Source organism: Solenopsis invicta, chromosome 13, assembly GCF_016802725.1.
Source record: "Solenopsis invicta isolate M01_SB chromosome 13, UNIL_Sinv_3.0, whole genome shotgun sequence".
NCBI lineage: Eukaryota > Metazoa > Arthropoda > Insecta > Hymenoptera > Formicidae > Solenopsis > Solenopsis invicta.
This window is the reverse complement of record NC_052676.1, coordinates 2,307,374-2,325,821: the sequence shown is the minus strand read 5'-3', so window position 1 is coordinate 2,325,821 and position 18,448 is coordinate 2,307,374. Positions and strand designations below refer to the sequence as shown.

Sequence of the window (18,448 nt, the reverse complement as noted above, 5' to 3'; positions counted from 1 at the left end):
TAAATATTTTTTAAATATATCATGGGATATTGGCAATGAAAAACACGTTTTACTATTGCATTCAATTATTTTCTTATGTTCTACTTTAATACTGGTATTAACATACAAGAAATGCACGTTGGTTGATGGCAGAGAACGAGACGTGAGCGCTTACATCTGCTGTAATCATGGACGTAGGATAAGGCAAAGAAAGACGTACATATAAGGGCAACATAGCTTTTCACGCGCCACACTTTCGTATACATTTTGTCTGTCTAAAACTGGATGCACAATGAAGAGCACAGGCAATAAGAACAGGAATAAGGAAACAGTTTAATACGTCGAGTGAGAAAAACGTACGTAGTATACTCCTTATTCAACATATTGAATCATTCCTTATTTCCTGTTTTTATTACCTGTGCTTTTCATCGTGCGTCTAGCTTTACCCTACGTCCACGACTACGACAGACTCACGTCTCGTTCTCTGCCATCAGCCTTTAATGAAACCTACAGAAGAGAATCTGAATATAAAGTCGGACACGCCAATTACAGAATGCCTCGTGGCACTTAATGTCTTGCGTTTAACGTTCACGTGTCCGTAACGTACATAACAAACGTGCGCTTTTTTTTCCTTCTCAACAAACGCAAACGCTATTTCCGTTGAACATTTTATTTCCACGGTTTCTCTTTTTTTTTTTCGATCGACATAAGTAACGATTCGTACGACGACAACCAACTCGTCATCCCTCGCTTCTCATTTACACATGCATACAGTCACGCAACATTCACCATACTTGCTGTTCTCAAATATGTCATGGTGGGAAAATTAAAAAGAAGCCACTTTACCTCTGGTCGTGGAAAAAAAATCAATCGAACGATACTGCAGTTAAAAAACGATCGACCATTGGGAAATTTCGTCTCCTCATCTTCCGCTCAGGCTTTATTTTTACTCTTACGCTCTTTGTACACCGCAAAATGTTATCAAAACATATAAAGATTTCTATATGCCAGATATATGAAATCGTTACGATTCACACGGTGTAATTAATAACTTTTTTTTCTTCTATGTTTATATATAACTATTATATTATCTCATATAAATTATTCTCATATAAATCAGCTTTAAGCGCACGAAATCATCCTCATAGTGAGTTTGATCGACAGCAAAGTAGTAATAGGATCGCTCCAAGACAGGAGTGAATTTAGTGTTTGGCAAAATTCTGCCACGTTCTTTTTTTTGCAAGGATAAATCGTTTTGCAAGAATGACATTACAAAATTTATTTAGTTCTCTAATATATCTAAGAGTAGCTCCTTCAATATTAGAAGCTCGATCCGAGTCCTTCTAATTACAGTGTACAGTTTAAAGACTAGATAGTCAAAATGAATTTTAGACGTTTTTCCATGAATTGCTCATTTTTGCAGGTACACGTTTCGTTTCTCTAATTTTCACGAGAACAATATAAATAACTTTCCACTAACTCTGCTGCCATAAAACGACAGATGGACACATTTGAATTTTTCGTTATCGATAGGTGAAATACAATCTGACTAGATTAATATTATACATTTAATTGTAAGCATCTACGATGTCCCCGTTGCGGTATGGGCAGCATTTCTTTCTTTTCTTCTTTTTTTTTGTGAAAATTCTAAATCAAAGTTCTGAGAATTTTCAGAAGAGGCAAGAACTTTTGTACGTTTATACACAAAAAATTAGGAAAAAATTGGGCGAAGTTGTGTTAACGTTGCTTCATAAAAATAAAAAAAATATGAAACAATAGAGTGAGAGAAAAGATAATAGGAGAATGAAAAAAAGTATTATAGAACGATTAAGTATTCGATTCAAAGCAATCAAATGCTGAGACACTGGACCAGTACCTACAGTAAATGAACAGCAATTGTTTAGATGTGTATCAGATGAAGCAAGAAAAATATGAATAGAACACTTGCGTTTTACGAATTTCATATCGGCTCGGGAAAAAAAGGTGACTGTAGTGACCCATTTTGGACGATAGTTTTTTAGTCTCGATTTTTCTTGATCAAATGGTCACAAGCTCTCTGACAGAGCTTCAATGTGGATAGTTTTTTTAGTGACTTGTCAAGAAAGTGATAAAAAGTGACCAAAGTGACTGACTGGCAACACTTAAGATCTCTCTTGTCCACTCTAATCAAGCGTTATATTTAGAGCGCGGAAAAAAAACTTGTATAAGTCGATAACAAAATCGTTCACCGCGCAATTTTGTAATAAAATTAAATTTGTTCTTCATATTTCATGAATAATTGAGATGAAAAGTTAGCAACATGATGCTGTTGCTACAGCTCCATTTTGCCGCTCAAGATTTTGTGTCGCCGACTCGAGCATCATTCTGCAATACAAGTGTATCGCTGTTGAGTATCGGACGCATGGTGTTGAATTGTAATCTATACCTGCTATAGACGCGTTCCACTTAACGCTCACGACCACGTTTATCTCCACGATGCTAAAAATCGATCCGAGATTTCGAATTGACAAGAGCGTTGCGTGCATTAAGAGCGAACGTATTCTACATAAGTGTAAACTTTAAATAACAGTACAACACGCATGCGATATCCAACAGCGACATACGACTATTGTAGAACCTTAGGATGCATTCAAATTAGGAACGCGGCAAAGTCACAGATGTCTATGAACCTAGATCGCTAACAGTGGACTGGATATCCGGTTTCAGCCATTTTATAAAAAAAAGACAGTAAATAAGTAACGAGGTGTGATTCCTCTCACTGAACTGATGGGAATCATTTGCGCGTCAGTTACATACTGTCGCCTTTTTCTTTAGGATAAAATAGCTGCCTAACAGGGCCATACATTAAGAATCTATGTAAAGAAATCGTATGCATAAAGAAAATGATCTAATGGCAGCTATTCAAATTTGCTTAGACAAATTCTGATCTTTTGCTGCGTTTATTGATAGGAAAAACTCACAAGTTTCTCCTATCAATGATTGGATTCTGATTTTCTGCTGCTCACGTGAATGCACTCTCATGTCATTGGCCGCAGTCTGATTCACACTCAAAGCGTTACTGGCATAAAAATATTCTAGCAAAAGTAGAATGACGCCAGTAATACATTGAGTATCAATCGGATCGCGACAATTTTAAAGCCGCAAGCGATCTAGGAATGGCGTAGACATCTGTGGGAAAAGCAGATCTGCTGCTTTTTGATTTTCTGCCGTTCTGATTGCTTCTAACAAATTCTGCTTTTCGGCATTTTGCTCTTTCACTCTTAACATGAATTCTCCCTCGAGAGAGACACTGTTCGACGCTGTTGCGGTCCGTCACCGCGTTGTAAACATGACGCCGCTATTAATAGAGACCCTATAATCAGAGTTGCGACAATCCAGCATTTTGGTCCGGCTTTTATGATCCATTTCGGATAGTTTCGTACATTTTAGGAAAATAAAAGAGAAGAAAGGACGCAGATAACTATAAGAGAGACGAGCTTACATCGTTGTCTCATTGTTCTTCCCGCTCATGCGTTTATGCAAGAAAGAAACACTGTTATCTCTCTTTCTATCCGCTATTTGTTTACCCACATCGTCGCAACTCTTACTATACCGGATCTTTGACATCAATTACATCAGAACACATCAGAAATCTGAGAAACTATACGTCTCGACGTATTCGCGCTAAAGCGTGATAATTCACGCCTCGCGTAACAAACTTTCGGTATTCGCAATGTTATTCGCAGGACGTTCACACGGATGGCACCTTACATCGGAACGGTGCTGCGTTAGCCTCACATTGAATCGCATTAACAAAAGCGACGTCGTACACACACACCATGATGTAAGAATAAACCGGCTAGGCGTAACATTCCCACATTGAACGCGCAGCAAGTCCAAGCGACGGCCGCTCTCCGGAAGTCCAATCGGAAATCTCTCTATCCCAAATTTTAGGGACCAACGCGCGGCCGCCATTGTGCGCGATGTTGCCTTTACATCTCGGTACACACATCTTGCGTATTCTCGCGCACGCATCTCTTTCTTTTTTTTTCCACACACGTTGTAGATACATATTATTCGCAATTCACAAGCAATTCGATCCGGCAGTCGAGGATCTCGACTCGACACGAGCAATCGCACCCACACATACAAGCATACACGCGTACGAGTCAACGGATTCGAAAATGAGACAATGAAAAAAAGAGATATTAAATTAAATTAAATTAAAGAAGAAATTATGCGCTACAGAAATCAATCGTAACAGATCACACTTTTTTTTTTTCGTAATGAATTCATCGTTCATCAAACATTCGAATTCGAAACAACGAATACCGCATTCCTGGCATGCGCAGCTTGGCACCCGAGGCTCTCCCAGAGGGGGAGAAGTAGTACTTTCGTTCGCTCGCGACGATTCGCGAATTTGAATCTTGTAATTCGAGAGAGAGAGAGAGAGAGTCGGGGGGCGTTTGGGTTCATCGACCTCCCCCCAAAGGGCCAAGGCGAGGTGTGCCAGGAGTGCGGGCTGATTGACGCGCTATACCATACTGTTGTTGAAGGATTCACCCGTCGAAGGACCACAAAACAAAATGTGACGGAAAATGAAGCAGGTCAGGTTTCTCTCGACACACCTGTTTCGAGGTGTGCGCCGGTAAAGAGGAATATCAATAATCGCGATACTTTACTTTTGAGAGCAACAGGTTACATCTTCGGCACATACTTTATTTATTTAGTTTTTTTTTTATTTCTTTCCACCTCGCTTGTGTGTCTCGCGGCGGTTCGATTCGATATTATTCTTATGGTGGCTCGTTTTATTTTTCTCCCCTAGTTCGCAGCGGCCTCTTTATGTTTCAATAACGCGCGCTAATCGCTAGAACAATATACTGCGAGTTACAAAAACGAAACGCTGAGGGATTGGGGGAGGGGAAAGCGGCCTGAACAATTCGATCGTCTTCGTCCATTATCATTAGGTTTCGCGCAACAACGGGGATGATGCAAGCCGTTACAAGCTACAAAAAAAATACCCTAACAACTTAATTGGCGTTATGTATTATTACGATTAAAAAGAAAGCATTGCTCGTTGAATTGTAAAAGTACGTTTTAAATTAAAAGTGTGTTACATCGCAGTCTTTTTCCAGGACCTCAAGACTGTTTCTTCCGAACGGACATAGGGTGCGTTCTATGTCCACGCGCGAGGAAATCCATACGAATTCGTTCTCCCGCCTTAAACGAAAGCTCCTCTTCTCATTCACGGATTTCGTTACGCCCTACGAGTTTCGTTATCGATACATTTAATACAGCGAATTTAATTTAACGCGGGATAATCGCTGAACACTTCCGGGACTTCAATACTGTCTTGCTAACGAATGTTAACGCAATTGTAGGGGAATAGAGGCAAATTGTTTTTTTTTTCTTTTCCTAATAAAACATTCAAGGCGTCTGTGGAATTACATGTGACGCACTACTCTGCGTCGTAGTGCGGTTTCTAGGTGTAAATGAAGGTTCCGCAACGCGAAAAACATATTCCTAAAGCGAGTAAGATAAGTTCGAGGGAAGAAAGGAAGAACCCGAGACTGCCTATAGTCCCCTTAATATACGTGACTATAAAGCGCTTGAAGATCGCGAGCGTTTCTTTAACAAAAAGCGGATATAATACGAACAATCGAAACTAAATAATAACAATACGACCTCGACCGTCCGGGACGGCGCGAATCATATATACGAAACGATCAAACGAAATTATCAACAGGACCTCGTTGCTTATACAACATGGCGCATACGCGCGGTCGGCGATGAGAAAGAAGATCGCGACATTTTTCTCCCTTTCAAGATAAGCGAGGACGATCTCGCGAGCTTCTCATTCAGCCTAACGCTGACCGGACCGCAATTTTCTACGTAGACACACGACTCTCTTCGCGTGTGTCCTGAGACTCATCGAAAGAAGAAAACATCGCAACTCTTTTGTCACTGATCGACACACGTCCAGGTGAGATATGAGAGGATGGGAGAGGGGAGGAGGGGGAGGGGTAAGGGATTACTAAATTCATATACAAGCTGGCGAGATTCAGTCTTTGTGTGTAAAAAAAGAAAGAATAGTTTCTATAACATTACGATATTTATGATATTTATGCTTGCGATTAATTAAAATGTTTATTCACGTGATATCACAGCGTTCATCACGAAAAGAGAGAAAAAAAAAATATATATATATAGAAGAGGGTATTCCCCGGAATATGCGATCGTATCGATATTCTGTTCCGTCGCAGAACAATCAATTTAAGGATTCTCGGCTCCATCGTAGAGGACGCGTCGATGCCGCACACCGATTCATCAAATAAATTTCAAATGAGATGTGAGCGATTTTCTAACAAAAATTCGAATAAAACAGCGAATCTAACTTACTACAATTCTCTAATTCATTACGGGAAAGAACTAGTTTGAACGGAAACGAACGAGAAAACATAAACTGCATTCCGTATCAGCAAAATATATGAGATTACATCAAAAATTACTCAGATTGCGTGTATTATTTTGGAATACTTTGCCCGACGCTGACATCGGAGTGAAGTATAGCTTCAATGCCAAAATATAAACTCGTATATTTCATTAATACGTAATAAGACTATAAGTTAAAATTCCACCTATATTCTAACCGCTTGAATGTAACTTAAATTTAAATCGTAGTGCGAACGCTAAAATACTAAATATTAAAAGTAACGTGTTTACTATGATAATAAGTAGGATAAACATTATAGTCGCAAGCACCAAACATTCACAGAACTATCGATCACGCGAGGATACGATAAGAAACTGTCCTAAAGAACTTCTTGGCCCCTTCCTTTTGTGTTAATAAAAGCCACTGCTTATTTCGTATTTCACTGTAACACTTGGAAAAAAAAGAACCGTATAAATTAACTCTCACAACTCACTTCAAGCCAGTTAAGTGAACATTCTTAATCGTGAAATTTAATAAACCTCTTACTTGAAAACTTTTTATCTGGAACATAACTGCAGTTAACAATAGAATATATATATGAGACACGCTACAACTCAATAATAGTTAATTAAGATCGCGTAAAAGTATTTCTGGATTTTTCAGGACCTGAGGAAAACGATTTGACCATTTCTTTGCTCAGAAAACCAGAAAAATATAGGCGAGTGCTGTATCACGTATATATCACTTTGCGGATGTCGATTTGTATTGCGGAAAGAAACGATGCGTACATTATTAAAGAAGTTGACAGTGTTATTAATCTTACGAGACAATATTATCATCCTGTCTTGTCATCGGAAACTTATTACACAGTCTAATCAGATACATCATCCATCGCCCGTCGTTATTCTGGGAAAGTGAGAGAAAAGTGTATTCGATGGGATGTCGTTTCCCTTTTCTTTCCCGTTTAGCTAAATAGATATCGACGACCCTGCATTAAGCATCATTAAGATCTGATGACTGATACCGCATATAAAACTGATGAGATACATCCCTTATTTTAATTATGATGCGCGATAGGTAGAGCTAGAAATATGCTACGTCTTACATATCACAGAGCTACGCGTACACCCGCTATCCACATTGTGTTTATTTTATTCAAAATTGCTATTTTTTTTAAGACAAGCTAAAAAAAATTTTTTTTTTATATTTAACGCAGTTATATAATAACACAACTGTTCAATATTATTGTATACTTATATTTGGCGATATTTTTTTTAATGTAATCTATTTTTTAGAACGAAATAAAATGTAGAGGCTATCAATAGCGTTGATGATGATGGTCTTTCTCGACAAGAGGATTACAATTAGTTAATTATCGATTATTGGTTAATTCTACAAATTATTCTGAATTATTATCTCTTTCGATCGCCCTGTACCAGAAACTGTCGCGATGTGATAGCGAGCATACGCAATGCGCGAGAGTATTCAATATTTTTTTTCATGCTCGCAACACATGTTTCCTATTATTATATCACTATTCATCGACGTACGCAGTCAGATTGACAAAGTAGGCGCGACGAGCTTTATATTCGTAGATCAAAAATCCTAGAATCCAAGGATCCTTCAAATTCGAAGATTCAGCGATCGGAGCAATCAAATCTAATCTTCGAAAGAGAGAGAGAAAGAGAAAGAGAGAGAAATAAGAGCCACGTTTCCTTTGAGGAGACTGAAAAATGAAGATTGAAACATTAAATCTCCCACGATTTCCCGTTAAGTACCTATGTTCTTAGCAGCTCGAGGTAAGATTTTAAGAATTCAGAAGATCAAGAAATTCTGAAATAATTTCTTTAATCGCTAAAAATTAAAATCTCCATTTTCATTCCACAAGGATGCCGGACCGGTGAAATATCAAATTTCCCAAGTCACGAAATTCGAAGATGTCGCAGTTGCCGGAAGTTCGAAGCTTCCACGCTTCGAGACTCGAGAGTGCCGGAGCTCTGAAATTCCAACAGTTACTAAAGTATTTGTTGAACTAAATTTTTTGGGGGTATTAAAGTGTCAAATACGTTTCTAGTTCCAAACCTCTGAGGGATCTGAAGCTGGAGAGATTTGCAGCGCCAAGAAATCCAGGACTTGTGAACAATCCCGTTTTTAATTTTCGTTCTGAAGATCCAACCGTCCTACCGAGCGTGAAGAAAACGTGAAACAAAACTCCAAAGACATCAGCGATGAACCTTCAAAGACGCAAGGATCCGAGAACACGAGCATTCCGATCCAGGAACCACGAATATATATCCCACTTCGTTGAACATTATTGACTATCGTTTTTTCTTCTTTTTCTTTAGTAAAAAACACCGGAGATTCTGCGACAATTAACGATGTCCGAAATCAATCCGCGGATCGCACCCGAGTACGTATCTTCTAGAGTACACGGATATCTAAACGAGAGTCGAATGGGACTTTTCTGCAAACGGGACCTTCGCATCCCAGCATTTGCACCGTGTGTGCGTGACGAGTTGTTAATCATTTTATAAAAGCGAGTCGCGAGTGAATAATCGCCACGCGGCAACAATTAACAATCATTAATTAATAACTTTCCTGCGCGAGAGGTGTTTCTACACTTATTTATCCGATATTTGATTCTCTGGTCCCTTTTCAAGATATTTCAATAAAGAAACAAACTAAATCCTTAACTTATCGCGCTCGTTAGAAATAATAAACTTATATTTTATATTAGAATTATATATTAATAAAATTTATATACGAAAATAATTAAGAGAGGAGTAATCATGAAACGGTATAGTTGGTTAGAGAGAAAGAGAGAGAGAGAGAGAGAGAGAGAGAGTGTGTGTGTGTGTGTGTGTGTTATAAGGAAACAAAATCAATAAAGTGAATACTAGTCAAGGAAGTGAGTAAAGTCTTTTACCGTCTGCCTCTCTTTCCTGATTGAGACCAGAGAATTATCTTCCTCTCTTTTTCTTTCATTTTTTAAAAATTACTGTCTTTCTATTTCCTTCTCGATAATTACATGATATACGGTGGTATGTGCAGAGTAATCTGGAGGCTCGCAAAATTGCTACACGCTGCTAATAAAATGCTCGCATGCCCCAACAGCGTGCGCCAATCGTAATAATTAACCGGGCATGCTGATCAAAAAACGTCCTCCGGTACCACAAAGGGCTGCTTCAGAATACAACAATATGTTATATCCTTAATTCATTATGCGTAAGATGATTCAACTTTCAACCAGTATCTTCTGACCTCACGAAATACGGATTTCTCGGGTCAATTGAATTCAGAATTCGAAAATTGAGCCCCGTCCAAGGGCGAAAAATTCAAAAATTCACGTTTCCAAGGATCTTATTCTCTCGGTGCTCAAGAATTTTTCACATGTTAAAAACGATCCTGAGCCGTTTCAGCTCTTAGAATGTAACGTTCCCCAGAAACAGAATCGCAAGCTCAAGATTCGTCCGATCGCGAAATCAAGTAATCGGGAAACGAAGTAAGTTACTGGTTGAAGCGTGAAGCATTAGCAAAAAGTAGCATACTCGTTATCATTCACCGGAGTGATAGGTGACGGCACAGTAATTTGGACCGTTGCTTGTCAACTAAAATAGCAGGTACAATTGAATAGTTTTCAATAGTCTGATTAGTTTTTAAGGATTACATTTTGTTAACTGAAAATCTGTTTCGATGGCGGCCAGCCTGCGCGCACGGTGCGCAGAGACAAGACCACTCAGTGGCCAATTGCATAAACATCAAACAACAATGTATCATATAATCATTCGTTGGTTTAACAACAAATCACTTTCGATATATATATAAAAATAAGGTATCAAACTTTGCAAGATACACAGCCATCATGACTACGTGCTTAATTTACGTTGTCCTCTAATAAGCCATCTGGCATATCTTCAAGGATCCAGCGTTAAACCCCGCTAAGGATCTCTGGATTCTCCTGGATCTCTTTCTCTATCTCTGGATTCGCGACGATAGGGGGAGTTCAAGAAGTTAAATACTCGCTTAGAAAATTAGAATCTACTTAGAGGCGCAAGGGTGAAGGGTGTGTCTGAGAAAAAGAGTTCAAGAATATCCGAGAAAAAAAGATAAGAATCTTTAAAAGTATGCGAATTGGAATCTAAAGACGTAGGGATATTCTAGAATGAGAAACTAACGTTCTGAAAAGATTCCGCAGTTGGAGCTTAAATAGATTGTGCGCTTGAACAGTCCAATGTACATAACGTAACCCGAAGCGTCTAAGTGTTCAAGTTCTGCGGACTTGGAGGTCCTGTAAGTACAAGTTCCAGATATGCAAATCCGGAAGCCGCCGATTTCACATCTTCAAGAATCCAGAGATCTCGAAGCTCGTTTAAAGTTTATAAGATCATCGGAGCACGAGATATTTATTTTTAACGCTACGATTAGTTGTATCGGGGAGAGAGTGAAAAAGAGAGAAAAAGAAAAAGAGAGAGAAAGAGAGAGAAAGAGTGTGTGTGTGTTCAAGATCAGTTCAGTTGCCATCAGGAAAGCTGTTTCATAGATCCGTTTTGTAGATAAATAGATCCCTGTTTGATTTATCTTTCTCTCTCTGTGTCGTTTCTCTTTGCATTTTTCTCTTTTCTTTTTTTTTTTAAATTTCCCGTTCCCGAAACAAAGGGCACGACAATTTGTTCGTTATGCCGGGGCACATAAAAAACGGCTTAATTTTTATGCAAAAGGCCTTACAAATTTCCTTCCTATAGAGCATATCGCGCGTTTTATTTCCTTGGATTTTGCGTATGTGTAATCACGCTAACTATATATAAATAAATTATAAATTAGTATATTTGATATATAGTCTTAATCCACCCCCTTCTATATGTTTCGTGCATTTCGGAAAAAGCATTTATAATATAGCTACAATAATACTCGCATAAGAGGATTATTATGTATTTTCAATTATATCGGTAGAGAGGGATTCGTGAATCCACCATCAGTGCGATGGTTAATCTAGGATCGATATTATAACGTCCACCAAATCATAAATACAACTGCCAAGTAACATAGATGTAAAACCGTTGCATTTACATGTATGTTATATAGCAGTGATATCTATGCTCGCTGGAATATACGAACACCGCTAATAACGCTAAATACTACATCGAGAATTTGAAAACTGGAATGTGCCTCGAATTAATTGTTGCTTCTGTTACTTGATTTAACAATTTGAGTCCGTTTAACTCGTCAAATTTTCTAATTAAGCAAAGAGACAAGATACATAAAGACAAATTGACCAAAAATATTTATACAAGCCGCGCATTCTTCATTTTTATATAATTTAATATAATAAAATATTATTTAAAATATTATATACATATAAATAAAAAAATTATATACATATATATAATAAAGAACTTTGTTGGAAAAGTTTGTGAGTGAGCAATTCTACTACTAAATTTAAATATATAAATATATAAATTATAAATATAATTTATTTATATTTAATATATTTTAAATATAATAAATAATATATATAATATATATTTTTATATTTATATATACTCACTGAGTAACAAATCTCGGGCATTCTTTATATTTGTAAGCTAAGAAATTTTAAAAGAGTATATTGAAAATTGAGTAAAAATAGAAAAATGAATTAATAATTTTTAAATCGGTGGTTGTAATAGGCAAAATGGCCAACAAAGTTGGATACTCTAAGGTGATCGGTGGCACAGTGACCGACATCGCTCAGCAGCCTACATCAAGGGGTCATTCACAAAATCAATCCTTGAAATCAATTTGAAATCAGAAATCGGTTGAAATCACTTCAACATGAATTCTTTAAGAAATTAAATGGAAATAACGTAATTGAAATCACTTGAAATCATTCGAAAGCATTTCAAATTTATAAAAAATCGAAATCACATTACAATCATTTGAAAATCGCATGAAATCATAAGAAATTAGGCAAGCACTCTATTCGTAAGGTCAACCCGTGGCTCACGTCAAGTCACAGTTTTTATTTTTTTGCATTTATTTTTTTTATATATTTTTATACTTTTAATTATTTTTATTACCTTAGAGTACCTAACTTCAATGAAATTGTCTCGACAAGGAGAAATAAAAAACCATTAATTCACTTTTCCATTTTTGCTCAAATTTTCGACATATTCTTTCATTAGCTTTTATACTTGCACATTTATATAATTTTTTAATGCTCTAGTCATTTGCAACTTGAAGTAATTACAAAATTTTATACTTAAATCAATATTTGAATCAAAATATATCTTTCGAGTTTTCTCTTGTGTTTTGGCCTTTAAATTTTGGCAGTGACGCGAGCTATCATGCGTCTTAATATCTCAGTATCGTTAATCAAACTCAAATTGTTAAAATGTTTAAATCATTTTCTTTAAATGATAGCAAACATCGAAATTTATTTTCTATTCGGAACCTATTGTGTGATTCCGTCGTGATTAATATCTAATAAGAAATAAAGATGTTGTTGGCACAATTCCAGGAAAAAATAAATGAAAAACAAAATGAGAACAAGTATTACGTTAAAAATAGTACAATAGACTGTCGATACGTTGAAGTGTAGGTGTTAATGAAAAATAAAAAAATGGAAACTATGATTCAAACAGCGCATTTCTGATCTGTTTCGAAAAATCGTAAAAAAAATCATAATAATTTCATTTTTAGCAAAAAGGTAATTTCTTTCTCAGAAAGTATTAAAATTCCGCAAGCAAGATACGTTCTAAGATCGTAATTAATTGAACTGTGCAACTTTAGTTCAAGAATGACAAATTGCAAAATAAAACTTTGCAACCTCTGCAAATTATTTTAATATTATCGACAGTCTATCTAAAGCCCGATAAGCGGGACACATACTTACTTCACTTAGCCCGTACCGCGATAGTTTTGCATCGCGGGAGGCGTCACTGCTGTACCGGTGTGGGCGGGTACGTATAAGCATACGGCGGCACTGCTTGAAGCGTTGGGTGGCCATAGCCCATCGATTGATAGGCACAGGCACCAGCGTTGGGCGGCGGTCGATTGGTCTGGAAGAACTTGTTGTTCATGAGATTCTGAATACCAGAGTCCGCGGGTCCACCGGACGGCATCATGAAGTGCGGCGGCATCGAATAAACGTTTGGTTGATTCTGATTGCTGCTGAAGCCGTTCTGCCTATTTTGGAAACGATTACCCTGATATCCAGTTCTGCCTTGGTATCTGGGCGCACTGGTAGTCTGATGCGTAGGTTGACAAGTGTTGTTAGTCGTTTGATAGCTGTTTGGATAGCCAGTGATGGATTGTCGCTGCTGATGCTGCTGCTGATAGGAATGCTGTGGTTGGTAATTCTGATGTTGATTCTGCCGATTGGTTTGATAGCTGTTATTGCTATTGTTGCGTGGATGACGTGTTACGGGCTTCTCTTGATTCATCATTTGATTATGATGTCCATGCTGACCATGCTGCTGCCCATGCTGTGTGTTCGTCTGCAACATATGCTGCCAGTTGTTCGTCGTTGGGCTGATGTTGTTTCTAGGACTTCCGTGAGAATTGTTATCCTTATTATAATGGTTTATCGTTGATCGCAAGTTATACCACCGTGTTCGTCCCTTGCCGTATTGGTTCCTGACGGAATTCGCCATTTCCGCCAATTGTGGGTTTATAGCTTGACCGGCCTCCTCCAGCACTGCGATTAATTCTTTCGCTTGCCTCGCGTTGTTCGGTGTAAAGTAAGCATAGGCAGTGCCTGCGCTCTGGCAGCGACCGGTTCTGCCGATCCTGTGGATGTAGTCCTCGGAACTATTGGGGTAGTCAAAATTAATAACGTACTTGACATCCTCGACATCCAAGCCGCGCGCCGCCACATCTGTCGCGACTAAGATCATAGTCTTTCCATTACGGAATTCTGATAGAACGTAATCGCGCTCCGGCTGCGATTTGTCACCGTGAATCGAGATTGCTGGCCAGCCATCGCGTTTAATCGTCTTCGTAATGTCATCGACCTTTTTCTTCGTCTCCACAAAAATGATCATCTTGCTGCGCTCGGCCCCAATTTCGCGCAACAATTGCGACAATTTTGTTTCCTTTTCGTGTTCCTGGCAGATCTCGATAATTTGTCGAATGTTATGATTGGCTGCCAAAGTTAATGACCCAATATTTATCTGGATGTAATCAGTGAGGAAGTCTTCGGCAAGAGCCTGCACCTCTTTGGGCCAAGTGGCAGACCACATGAGTACCTGCCGATCAGGTCGAATCTGTTCGATGATTTTGCGTATCTGCGGCTCGAAACCCATATCAAGCATTCGATCGGCCTCGTCCAAAACCAAATATGTGCACCTACGCAAATTCGTGGTACCTTTCTCGAGGAAATCGATCAGTCTACCGGGTGTCGCGATACAGATTTCCACTCCGCGCTCAAGATCGCGTGCTTGAGGTCCCTTCGGCGAGCCGCCAAAGATGCAGGTGTTGCGGATACACGAGGACGAACCAAAATCACGTGCAACCGTTTGGATTTGTTGAGCCAATTCGCGCGTGGGAGCGAGAATCAGGACAATTGGTCCGTCGCCACGGCTAAGACGAGGTTGATTGTTAATGTGCACTATTGCCGGAAGAATATACTAAAAAATAAAAGAAAATATTGTTGTAAATAAAGAGCTAATTTTTCTATGTATTTTGTTTATAATTTGACTTATGTAGAAAATTAAGTATCTTTCAAAAATCCAAGAATAATAGATGCTTTTTTATTTATATTAGTCTTCTCTGAGTTAAAAAAAAAAACTGATCAATTTCTAAATTAATCTTATCAATTTTTCTATAATCCAATTAATTTTATGAACTAAAGTGCTATACTTACTGCCAAAGTTTTTCCGGAACCCGTTTGAGCAATTCCAACCAAATCTCGTCCGCTAAGAGCAATTGGCCAGCCCTGAGCTTGAATTGCAGTCGGCTCGGCGAAACCTTGTTTCTTAATCTCGTTCATCACATAATCGGGAAAGTTACTCTCTTCGAAGGCTTGGACGGGAAAAGGTGTATTGTTACCCTTAACAGTAATCTCTTTGCCCGCATAATATTTGCTGATCTCATCAGGTGTTCTGTTCAAGACATTGTGGTGAGGATCGTAAAAATTCTTCTTTAATGGAGGCATATTTTGCATATCCCAGTTAGGCTTCTTCAGAAATTCGCCCGGAGTTTTCTTGTGATTTTGCTTTTTTATGCCAGTCTCTCCTCTTTGACTCTGTTGATGACTATTCCAATATGTTCCGCTAACAGCTGTATTATTAAACTCTCGACGATGGCCGTCTCTATGGGCATTCCCTTTAAATCTGTAACTAATTAAAATCTTTATTTAAAAAACGAAACTTATAGACGGATTTTGAGCAAAGCATGCTACTAATTTTTGATGATAAAAAAGCAACAAATTGTATACAAAGTCTGTAGATATTAACAAATTGTTTTCAAAATATGATAACCAACTATAGTAATCAAGCAACAAGATTTGCAGCTTCTGCTCGATTTCTGCTACTAATCTGCTGACATGGCACATTGACAAGCATTGTCGACAGAGTGATATGAACATTACACGAAACAGCAACAAGGAATAAGAAACAGTTCAATATATTGGTATATTTGCAAGATCGATTAGTTGGTACATAAACCGCGATACACGATGATCATGAAAGGGACAAAAGATAATTAACAGTAAAGCAATGTCCTAAAGTGCAGAACCAATCGTTCTACTGTAAATTTTCGCATTATGAGATAAAAGAAGAGGCAGTTCCGTGAAAAAGAAACAATTTTTTATCTATCTAATCTTCACTACCTAACACTAGATATTCAGTCTATGTCTATGAAAAGAATAATATAACGTTAAAAAATGTAACGTAAGGCTTTAACAGCTTAAATATATTTAAGCTGTTAAAATAGGATTTATAAGATAAATCAATTAATATAAAAAAAACGCGTAATGAATTTCAAAAAGATATGTAATTGCATATTGCAAACTACATAATTTTTTTTAAAAACTATGTATTTTCTTTACAATTGATTCATCTTATTTTTTTGTTTAAAATATTTATTTAAAATAATTATTTAAAAATTAATAGTTTACGAGATATTTTATATCTTATGTCCAAATATATCAGAATAAAGTATAAAATATCTCATAAACTATTGATTTTTTGATAATTCTACTTTAATACTTTTATATTAAATTGTTATGTAAAAAAATCCAAGTAATTTAATTCAGAGAAACAAGTTACCTTAAAGTCTCACTCCCTCAAAAATCTCCGAAATTTCAAACAAAAAGAGACCAATTATATTGAGTCAATTGGCTGTATTTTTCAAACATGATTTGTTAATTAAAAATAATCACACAAAAAAAAGAATTTTAAAAAGAATCATATCATTCAAAGAGTTAAAACAAATGTGAAACAGAACACACAAAAAAAATAAGCTCTGTTAAATAAAAGTAGTTTATTTGCTTTTAATGCAAAAGAAACAAACATAAATGAAAAAGTGGATCATCTCTGACTAAGAGAGAAAACCTTAGAAAAAACCTGACAAAAGTTTGATATCGTTATACTATTGTTGCACAGATATAAGATTCTCCATGTTGTACAGCCATACTGACTTATAGAAGTATTGTATTGACTTATAAAAGTAAAGACATAAGTATCCTTAATTTTTACAAATAATACATATGTTCATAAATATATGTATTAATTTTATTTTTAGTTATATTAAAAATGCAATGTTGCTATGTCTCTATTTACCAATTCTATTTAAAATCTTATGATTGTACTGTTCTATAAAAAAAAAAATAAATTATTTAACTATAAACATCCAGTGTCGACTCACAAAGATGACACTCACAAAGATGAATGTTTGTAGTTAAATAATTTATTTGTCCAATGTGTTTTATGAAAATCATTTTAAATTTGAGTCAAGTATAATCGCTCTATATTTATGTAAGGAATATAAATGTAATCACTTTTTACATTTATATTTATTCAAAGAATAATTATATTTATGCAAGAATTTACATTAATAATCCAAATAATTAATAATGTATAACGTTTGAAATACTAATTGTACTTTGTTTCGAGGTAAAAATTTTTGCACAAACGATTTATCCCAAGTAGCACACACGTCTAAAAGACATATTTAAGGTATCTATTTGACATCTTTTAGACATGGTAATGAGCAGACATAATCTCTTGGTTGATTACTTTTCACTCTTTCCACGCTATGTGTTCATCATTGTTTTTGAAGCAATGGTACATTTTTATAATTTATTTATCTAAAATAAGTGGTTATTAGGAAAAATCCGCCGGGCTCAGAACTCTTAAATCCGTCGGATTCCTTCATAGAAAATGGAGCGAAAAAGCGTGAAGTGTTAAAATGGCGGCCCGAGCAACGCAGTCGAGGCCCGATTTTAAAACGCACTTGCAACGATGTTAGCGCATTGTTTGCATCATTCAGTTCTTGTTTTATGTCTAATGCTATAAAATGAGCGTACAAAATACGTTACGAACAACGTAACAGGGCGCTACACATCTTCACAAGCGCTTTCTGAATCGAGCCCGTGTCTACAGCGAAGCACACAGTCGTGTCTCGATGTAGACACATCTGCCGTCTAAAATTCGGAAAAAATATCGAAACGTACTTGTTCTGAACCTGAGAATGCTGAGAGTACGCGTTGTACATATTAAGATGTGTCGTAATCAGCAGAAGTTTGCTGAATCTCGTAGTTGCGAGGCGCACAGTATGTCAACTGCTGATGGAATGAAATCTCGTGGATGTTGAGGATCTTGTGTTTCGTGTGATGTCTTTCCGGGTATTCGTGAGCGACGAAACAAACTCGCGGGCAAACAACGTGCCTCACGATGGCTTGGCTCGGCTCAGCGATTCCACGAACTTCAACCCACAGAACCGGCGAACATGAGCTGTTAATGGCTGACAGGCAATGAGGCCAGTTCAATCCATGGAGGTAAGAATATTATCTCTGGTTCGATCAGTCTTACTATCCAGCGTTGCCAACAGTTGCCAATGCGCTGATATTCTGAACTC

The 18,448-nt window shown here is 37.2% G+C and overlaps 1 protein-coding gene across 2 annotated transcripts; it reads right to left on the bottom strand.

The window, feature by feature from the left end:
* Nucleotides 1–47: 47 nt before the first annotated feature.
* LOC105202237 (DEAD-box ATP-dependent RNA helicase 20) lies at nt 48–18,382 on the bottom strand. Of its 2 annotated transcripts, none has more exons than XM_011170648.3 (3): nt 18,045–18,382; nt 15,234–15,702; nt 48–14,997 (listed from the first exon to the last, which is right to left on the bottom strand). In XM_011170648.3, the coding sequence occupies exons 1-3, from the start codon at nt 18,083–18,085 to the stop codon at nt 13,306–13,308; spliced, it is 2,202 nt and encodes a 733-aa protein (XP_011168950.1). In that variant the 5' UTR covers nt 18,086–18,382; the 3' UTR covers nt 48–13,305. The 2 variants fall into 2 exon arrangements, with proteins under 2 accessions (XP_011168950.1, XP_011168949.1); XM_011170647.3 differs by having other exon boundaries at nt 15,234–15,708; nt 18,045–18,381.
* Between the last annotated feature and the right edge of the window lie 66 nt (nt 18,383–18,448).

What these genes read in the sequence shown, in the direction of transcription:
- LOC105202237 (XM_011170647.3), bottom strand. Translation starts at nt 18,085, where the DNA reads ATGTACAACGCGTACTCTCAGCATTCTCAGGTTCAGAACAA. An exon ending in CATTCTCAGGTTCAGAACAA is followed by an intron (nt 15,709 to 18,044) that starts GTACGTTTCGAT and finishes GATTTTAATTAG; the next exon opens with TTACAGATTTAAAGGGAATG. An exon ending in GTTCCGGAAAAACTTTGGCA is followed by an intron (nt 14,998 to 15,233) that starts GTAAGTATAGCA and finishes TTTATTTTTTAG; the next exon opens with TATATTCTTCCGGCAATAGT.